The sequence below is a fragment of the Apteryx rowi genome, unplaced genomic scaffold, assembly GCF_003343035.1.
Source record: "Apteryx rowi isolate R43461 unplaced genomic scaffold, aptRow1 scaffold_559, whole genome shotgun sequence".
Classification (NCBI taxonomy): Eukaryota; Metazoa; Chordata; class Aves; order Apterygiformes; family Apterygidae; genus Apteryx; species Apteryx rowi.
This window is the reverse complement of record NW_020450826.1, coordinates 301397-310481: the sequence shown is the minus strand read 5'-3', so window position 1 is coordinate 310481 and position 9085 is coordinate 301397. Positions and strand designations below refer to the sequence as shown.

General features: G+C 41.0%; 1 protein-coding gene across 1 annotated transcript; it reads right to left on the bottom strand.

Moving 5' to 3' along the window:
* Window positions 1-4720: 4720 nt before the first annotated feature.
* On the bottom strand, window positions 4721-8082 carry HSPE1 (heat shock protein family E (Hsp10) member 1). Its single transcript, XM_026081648.1, has 4 exons — window positions 8063-8082; window positions 7158-7347; window positions 5639-5728; window positions 4721-5078 (listed from the first exon to the last, which is right to left on the bottom strand). Exons 1-4 carry the CDS (start codon window positions 8080-8082, stop codon window positions 5028-5030), a joined length of 351 nt encoding a protein of 116 aa, XP_025937433.1. The 3' UTR covers window positions 4721-5027.
* Between the last annotated feature and the right edge of the window lie 1003 nt (window positions 8083-9085).

Below are 9085 nucleotides of genomic sequence, written 5' to 3'. Positions count from 1 at the left end.
CAGCGGGGCGGCCCCTCCCCCGGCCGGCGGCCCGAGCGGGCGGCAGCGGCTGCGCCTTTCTCTCTCTTCCTCCCTGCTTCCCTCCATCCCGGCCGCCGGGGAGCCGCGCCTCGTCCCCGGGGGTCTCCCGTGGGCGAGGGGAGCGGGCCGGCCTGGGCTGTCCCGCCCTGTGGCGGGTCCCTGCCGGGCCGCAGCAGGCGCAGCGCCCGCGCGGGAGCGGCCTCGCCGCCGGCCCTTACGGCGTTTAGCAAGCCCGGCGTTAGATGTGCGGGGAAGAAGGCGCAAGAAGGCTCTGTTAGCTTGTAGAGGGCTGAGCGTAGCTGCCTGTTATGAGCAGGCAGACGTCTTGAAAGACTGAGCGGCCCGCGTTGCTTCTGCAGGATAAGGGAGAAGGAGCGTTAGTGTGAAGCGGCTGTGTTTGTGGAGAGCAGGTAGGAAGGAGCGCAGGAGGCCTGGGCGGTGTGCGCGGCGCCTGGTTGGGAGCAAGAGTAGCGGAGCTGCGGGGTAGAGGCTAAGATGCCTCCCCGATGAAGTCAATATATACGTGGTTTCAGCTGTAGGATGTTTCCTGAAAAATGGAGACCACTGGTACCTGTCCCTGTCCTTAGTTCCACTGCATTACAGAGTGAACGCTCTGGGCTTTTTTTCCACTCAGCAAACTTGTTCTAAATAACATGCATTTCACCATCTTAATTCCTTTTCCTTCTGCCCTGTGAGAGTGATAGTATGTGAAACTTTTCTGGGTTGAAAACATTGAAAATCTCTAATTGTGATTTCCCATCACAAAGCAAAGTGCGTTTTGAGCGCTTGCTTTGCTTGGGCAATGCCATGAGAAGGACCTGCGGGAATCCTGGCATGGTCTGGAGGCCACGTGACAGCTGAAAGCTGGGTGATGTGCAGCTGATGAGATGGGGCATGGTGTTACCTCCTGCCTGGATGCACGCACCCAGCTAACCAGGGAGTTCATATTGACAGGAATGGCCCTTCCACTCTTGTTACACAGTAATGCAGAGGTGGTATTCTTAACTTCAGGCATGTGAATTCAGTTTGCTTTGGTTACTGTTTTACTCCCAAACTGTAGGTCAGCATCTCTGCACAAGAGATGTTAGTTGAGTCACATGGTTAAACTCAGCATTTCTGAAAAGCGTGTGTAAGAAACCATGAAAAGGTTAATAACACTAGGAGACATTGGTGCATTAGGATGAAGGATATAAATGTCATACTACCTCATTAGATCAGCTGTAATGCAGCATTAATTTCTGAAAAGATTGATGCTATAATTAGCCAGTCACAAAACAAAAGCACTGCTAGCTGGTTAAGGCCCCTACAATTCAGCATTGGGGGTTTGGGTTTTTTTTTTCTGTCAACATTTTCAAGGTTTAGCTGATATCTAAAGCACAGAAAAATGGGGGAGTTGACATTTCCATTTGTCCCTGACTTTTAATTCATGGACACTGGGGCTTCAAAAATGCAAATAAATCTGGCTAAGAAAAAACATGTCAGTGAGGAATATACATGTTAGTTCAATCTGGAACTGACTCATGGTTTTGCAGAAAAGAAATCTGCAGTATTTCTTAATCAAGGTGTTAAAGTCTGTAGGTCTCTCCTATTGCCCTTATTACTGGAAGCTGCTCATTATTTTCGCTTTATATTTTTTTAGATTGCAAGTTGTTTGTAACAAAAATAGATCAAGAATAATTTCTTTTTTTTTTTTTTTTAACTTGGCCCTCATTGTTCGTGAAGGAAAAGTGGAATATTTGCCCAAGTCGTTATTGTATATTTCTGTGCAGTTAGGAACCTTGTCTTCTTTTTCTTTTACTAGTATGTGAAAGTTTAATCCTCTTCTTGTCATGGCGGGGTAACATAGGCAGGACAATAAAGGTTTTCTGAAAAGAGTATAGCTGCTTCTATTGGAAGCTTTTCTGCAATGGTAAGAAAAAGAATTAGGAAAAGTTGATGCAGTCCACTTTRTTTCCTTAAGAGTCAGACAGCCTGAGGAAAGGCTGGGAAGAATTGCATCGCCCCAGAGAAGCACTTAGGGCAGGTCTGTATAACATTTTTGCCCCAAATTAAAGCTTTGAAATAGTCTAGAAAACTGTGGAAGAAAGAATTCTAAACTCCTACAGGAATGAACAGCCAAGAAGGAACATCTGTGATTGACACTGCCCTCCCTTATGAAAGCCAGAGGATGTAGAAGTTGGCAGGCAGCCACGGACTAAAAAACAGTAATGGCAGATGGATCACCTTGGCTGTGTAGTAGTTATCTTGTCCTTGCTTATAGTGATAGCCTTACAGTGCAAGAATAAAATGTTCTCTATGTCTATTGATTCATCAGACACTTAAGCATGTCCTCCATTTGATTAGGCCTAGGAGTGCATTTTCTTTTACATCCTCAAGTTTCTTATTCCCCAAAAGTTCTCATGAAAATGTGACTTCTTGTCAGTTATGTAAAGGCTAGTAGATACAACCATGTGAAATATTTTAATAAATAAGCCTGATTTCAAGGTGCTGAAAATCTCCAAGGCCCGAAAATGCAGGCTAAAGGTAGGATTGGGGGGGGGGGGGGGGGAGGGAGAGACGAAACTGTGGCATGTGAGTTTGGCAACACTGCAGTGCCAGTTCAGTGCAGTCCTGCTGGGGAACGGGTTAGTAGAGCAGTGCAGCCTTGGTTGAGGAGTGAAAAGAGCACTTACAGATGAAGTAGTGCAAGTAATAAGTAGGATATGTGCTACCGCTGTTCCTTTGGGTCTCCTGGCCTCAATGCACCCCTACAGATCAGTGTCTCCTGATGCAGAAACCTCATGAGATTATCTGCAGTGAACAGGGATCCTACATAAATTGTCTCTCTAAAGGATGTTATTAAAAGAAATTTTGAAGTGTTAGGCCTAAACATTTACCTGTTTAGAGTTGCTTCATGCTGCATCTCTTTCTCATTGAAAGGCTATTTGGTTTCCATAACCTAAGTAGGCTGTAAATATGTTAAATACCTTCCCATCTTCAGCAGCCCAATATGTGACTACACCAAAAGAGGTGTATCCTCCTTATCATGGACAATAAAGTCATGCTTGTTTCTCAGTAAGTTTGTATTTCATTGCACAGTAAGTTGTCTTTTAAGATTCCTGTAGTGGGATAATCTTAAATTTCAAATGTAAGGTGCATCACTGGGATTATTAATGTAAAACTGCCATAGGGCAGAGTTCAAGGTTTAGGCTTTTTATACTAAAACCCAATTTTGCATTTATTTAGAATCTTCCTGTTGGTATGCAATCTAATTCAGTAAGAGTTTAACTACTTGAACACTACAAGTTTTGCCCAGTTTGCCTATAGCTCCAGAATAGGGGGTAGCCAACTGAAAGGCAGCACACTACAAAACTGGGAGCGGGGAAAGGCAAAAGACATCACAGCCAAGATTATCAAATTAACTCTTCTAATGGAACTGCTAGGTGATAAGTGGCATCTGTGTATGTAAAAGTGGCTCCAGCCTACCTCTACGCTGAAGTTTATCTTAGGGAGGTACCCTAAACCACCATGCCAGAAAATACATCATTTTACAGAATATGTCAAAGCTGAAATCCTCCACATTGCAAATACTGAAGTTTTAAAAAATCTTTGTCATTACCATCCTTACTGTTTTCTTCTGAAGAAAACAGTAAGATTTACAGTTTATCTAGTGATGTTGATTTCATAATAGCTTGAGCATAATGAGAGCACTACCCTTTGAATACTAGTGTTAAAGTTTCAGTAGCAACACTCATGCTGATTAATTTCAGGTAAGAAAGACTACATCAAACCATTTTATTTAAGGTAGTGGTATATTCCCAGACTGCACTAGATCAGCTATATGCATACCAACTGAGGGTATCTTTAGGAACATTCTCTATAAAGTGCATATTTTGCAGTCATATTTGAATAACCCTGGATCATTTTTTAAGGCAAGATAGGGTTGACAGGGTGGTTAAAAAATACGCAAAGTTGATTGCTTCAGCATTACTTGAGTAAAAATTAAGTTAGGCCCATACAATGTTTCACCATTTAAGAATGCTGTAGTTAAGGATAAAGTATAATTAATTTGTCAAATACTATATGTAGGGAAGGATCAGCCCTCTACTAGCTCCTGAAAAAGCTGGAGAGATCTGGCCTGGGGTAAAGCAGATTTCTTTAATTACTACATTAAGGTTAACAAAAGCTTTAGTTCTGCCTGATTAATATCTACTGGAAGAAAGTTATTTGTTATGTATTAGCAAAATTTAGTTAGAGACACGCAAGGGAAGCATTAGAAGTCTGATCTGCTGGATCTGTAAACTGGACAATTCTGTTCTAGTACTGGTATCATTAGCATCAAGCTCCACGCTGACTGCTGTGTGGCAGGCTAGTTAGGGTAGGGCATGTGCAGTAGCAGTTACACTATCATGGTGGTTTGTGTGCATTAATCTTCCAGTGTACCAAACACCTTGTAATCAACTAATAGCTACTGTAAAAAGGAGACAAGTCAAAGTCATCTGTCACTTGAGTTCAACATTAAACAGAGCTAGATTAGAGTCCTCTTCATCACTGCAGCAACTATGCTATAACCATTTTAAATGGATCTCCCACCTTCATATAAACTAGGTGAAAATGTCATACTACAGCAGAACTGTATTTTTCAGAGATTAATTCAAGACACTACACAATTGAGACTCAGTTTCACTAAGTAGTAACAGAAACTGAAGCAGAAGCAGAATAGTTTTAGAAGTTTATTGTACAGGCCTTTACAATCTCAGTAAAAGAAATAAGGATATAAAAATGATGTTGCCTGGAATAATTAAGGCTGATTGGTGGTCATCTGAATTTCACTGTTCAGTGGAACTCAAACAAGAGCAACTGATTTTTGACTGTACATATTTTTATTTGTTCCATCATTACAGTGAGATCACAAGTTATTTCAGAGACTCAATGCCTGTTTATTACAAAATAAAGGACATTATTTACATGATGAACAAAAAGATTTCAGCATTTTAGTGGAATGGATGACTGATACTGCAAGAAGTTTAGTCCAGGTATTTTCCAAGAATGTCACCATCTCTAAACAAGTAGTAGTCCTGCAAATAAAGAAACACATTAGTATCTATCAGATCAATTATTTCGCACATACTCTGTTTCCTAAGGTCAGGGCTACCACAGTCATGAAGCACAAAATTAGAAGTGAGATAACCAAGACTTGCTCTATTCGTTGACCTCTCAGAAAAATTTTTCCTTTGTAAGATACTTTTTGGGAAGATACCAGATTACTGTTTTTAGTAACAGGAACAGCAAAACAGTTAGAAGGCATTCTGTAAACATTCCCCTGTCAAAAATAAGTATACCCCCAATAATTTCAAAGCACTTTAGGGTTTTTTTGTTCCATATGCCAACCATATAGTTAAATTCTTTCACCCAAAGATCAGGCCAGACATTTCTTCGGTTAGTTTCTTTAAGCAGGGGTGGAAATAGCAAGTAGTACAGATACCAGAAGCTAGCTTGATTCAGCTGCTCCCACTTGAATACCAACAGTTGCATTTTTTGAATGTTGCCAATCCCATGAAAAAATTACAATATTTATCACTGACAGTGTGACCTTTTGGGAACCAGCTTAGTTTCCATTCAGAGTTGGGAAACCTACCTTATCGTCTAGTACAATCTTAGTACCACCATATTCTGGTAGCAAAACTTTTTCACCAACTTTTACGCTTACTGGCTGAATCTCACCATTCTGAAAGAAAGAAAAAAAATTTTTTTTTTTTTTAAGTAAACATGTTGATTAAATGGCAAAAATTCCTTCAAACTGTAATGATTCTTCCCCATATAAAACATTCAAGAAATCACAATAACTCTACATTTTAGTTATGCAATGAGAACTAGAATACACAAGTTAACTAGGAACAGGAGTACCCCAGTCAATTCTCAAGCATTAGAATCCTGCAATATTCGGACAGTAAAACTGCAGTGGATTTTCTGAATGTAAAACACTTCCATTAGTTTGAGTGTAAACACAACTGTGAACTCTTCACTTGGCATTTTGAGGAGGATTTGACTTTAAGAAAAAACAAACAAACAGAAGTCTGAAAAATTAAGTGACAGACTATGGAATCCCCCTCTAAAACAATCAGAAAAGTCTGTTTCCCTATTCTGTAACCAGGGCTAATTTCTTGAAGTGACAGTTAAGAGGGCCCTCCTATCTTTGTTACTTTGATTAACTTGATGTTGCTGGCAAATCTATACATTGTTTGGAAATATCTGGTAAAGTCTTAGTGTACACTTAATTATGTTTTTGTATTATAAATTAAATATTAGCTTGTTGGTCAATTATTAACACCATTTCACAATACAAAGCTTTGCCATATCATGCTTTTTTGTCTCAGTATCTATGGAGGGACTCAAAGAAAGTCTGGGTCAACATGCACAAGTTAAATTTTAAACACATTTTGCACGACTACTACTAAATCAATACTTTTTTTGGTGGGAAAAAAAACTTCTAATGCTGAAGCCCACAGCCATGGACAGATTAAAACTGTGAAATGAAGTCAGGAGTGTCCTTTTTGTGATCCTAGACTTTTTTAAACAGGCAAAATTCAAGAAAACTGACTTAACACTTATTTTTAATTCCTGGGTGGGTTTTTTTTGGTCCAGTAAGCCTAATCCATATGGGCAATGATATTTTGCACAGCATAAGACATTGAATGCCACATTCTGGGATTCCACCCTGCTCACAAATTACAGGAATTCAGGCATGTGATCAGCAGCATTTTAAGAAAGAGGGCTGCCAATCCCATAAGGTTTTACCTGAAAGGTGATCAAACAAGACATCCCAGAAAAAACATAGTTTAAGTACTTAAAACTGAAAAAGCCTCCCACTGCTTAATGCTGCTTGTAAATATCAATAAAATTCATTTTTTAAAAAGCAATTATTTTACATTTTACAAATAAGAGGAAAACTGGAAATCAAGGTCAGTACCAATGGGGGAAGGGGGGACACTTGAGATTCCTACCTCCTCTCCAAGTCTGCACTTTAACCTTCACTCATCATCCTCATTTGTTTTTGTGAGATATCACTAAATTTATACAGCAACCAATACTTTTATGATAAATTTCCAACTACCACCACACCATTACTAATTCTACCTAAAGTTAAATGTATTTACCTTTCCTTTGGCTCCTGATCCAACTGCCACTACCGTTGCTTGTAGCACTTTCCCTTGAGCTTTCTCTGGAATCATGATGCCTCCTTTGGTTACAGTCTCAGCTGCACATCGTTCAACCAGAACACGATCAAAGAGGGGAAGAAATTTCCTAAATGCCTTTCCTGCCTGTGAAAATAATTGTATATTGTAACTGGAGGATCACTGCAACAAAACTGCCATTAAAAAGTTGAAAACCCCAAAGTGATTTCTCTTCTGAGAGAAGTCAAGAATTTAAGATGCTAAGCATTTGTTTTTAGTAGTGGCAAGTATATGCAACCTTTAACTGCACCAGAAATTGTTACAGAAACAAGCAAAGCTGAATTACAGGTGTTCTGCATCTCAAGCCTGGAAGCAATTCTCTCTTGAGCAGAATTAACAGGCACACACTGGGCAATCCAATTTGTTCAGCAGAACAAAAATGTACTCTAGTTAAGGTAATAAACCACCACCAGATGGAGCTGCCTTCTCATTTGCCTGGAAAGCTCCACTGGCTTTTAAGCTACTTGATCATAAACCGTTAATGCTACTATAGTTTAGTTAGCATCACTACTGATGGTTATACGAAATGTATTTATCAAGTCACAACCAGATTTAATGAAGATTAAGGATCTCTTGGGCCAGTTGCATTTTTATCCGCTGTACTGGAGTGTTTAATAGTAAAGAAGCAAAAACCTAGCAGGTACCACATCAAGTCAGTTTCAGATGCTTTCAAGGCTTAGTACTTCACAAAACCATATACAGCTTCTGAAGTTTGAAGTCTGAAGGGAGATTGCAGTTATTCATGCTGAGTTCTAAAAACAGACTGCAACTTTGTAAAAAAAAGTGAAGGTTTCTGTAAGTCAATAAGACGCTAGGCACATTTCTACCTTGACTGCTTTTCCTTCATGTAGGAAACCAGTCAATAGCTATCTCTGCTTAAGAGTTAAAATTTTTTGCTACTACCTACTGCTACTGGCTGCATTTCAGAAACAGTAGCCCAATTCCCACCTACTAAATGCAAGTGCAGAATCTCAACAACAGGGGTCAGGGATAAGAAACATGCTCTGGTRTATGTGGAAAGATCTGGAGACTTGCCAAGTCACATGGGGACAGTGCGCTACTAAACAGGTATCCAGAGCCCACTCAGAGAACACCCATAGAAACAACTAGAAACAAGGTTCTAGCATCCCAGGTCCCCTTCACTGTGACCCATCAACATACACTCTCATGCTTTAAAAATCAGGAATATCTCAAAAGTTACAGGGACAACACACAAAAATCCCAGTAAATGAAAAGTGTTGTCCCCGTCCCCCTCAAAAACTGTTGTTGCTACTATAGTGTAGAAAAACCCACAGATGGAAAAGGCTGCATCCCTTTCCTCTGCAAAGGTAATAGCTCTGGACTTCATTTATTCTTCGAATGACCTGTGTTTAACTGAAATAAGCAACCAGACTTATGAACATGGACATTTTATACTGAACTTTAAGAAATGTTACTTCCCTACACCAGTAGAAACACGAGGGGAAAAAAATGCAGTTTCAGAACAAGGACACCCCTGTCCTTGCATAGTTGTTCTTCACAGTAAGATCAACCTATAAAAGCTTGCTAAATAGAGAGACCAAGCAGTCAAGAATATAAGAGGATTTGGGGGTCTTTTTTCGCGCGCAAGCTCTCTGGAGCCAAACCGCAGCCCCGGCTGCGCTGCCCAATGCACCTCGCGCTGCCTCGCTAGCACGGTCGCTGCCGCCCGAGCAGCGCACTCGGCCCCGGTTTCTGACGGGGCCCAAGGGAACCGCCACGGAGGCCTCCGCGCGCGCGGCCCAGCGGGTCCGTCAAGGGCTGCGTGACCTTGCCCCGCTCCCAGCGGCCTCCCGAAACGCCCCCAGGGCCTGCGGCGCCTTGGCGCGGCC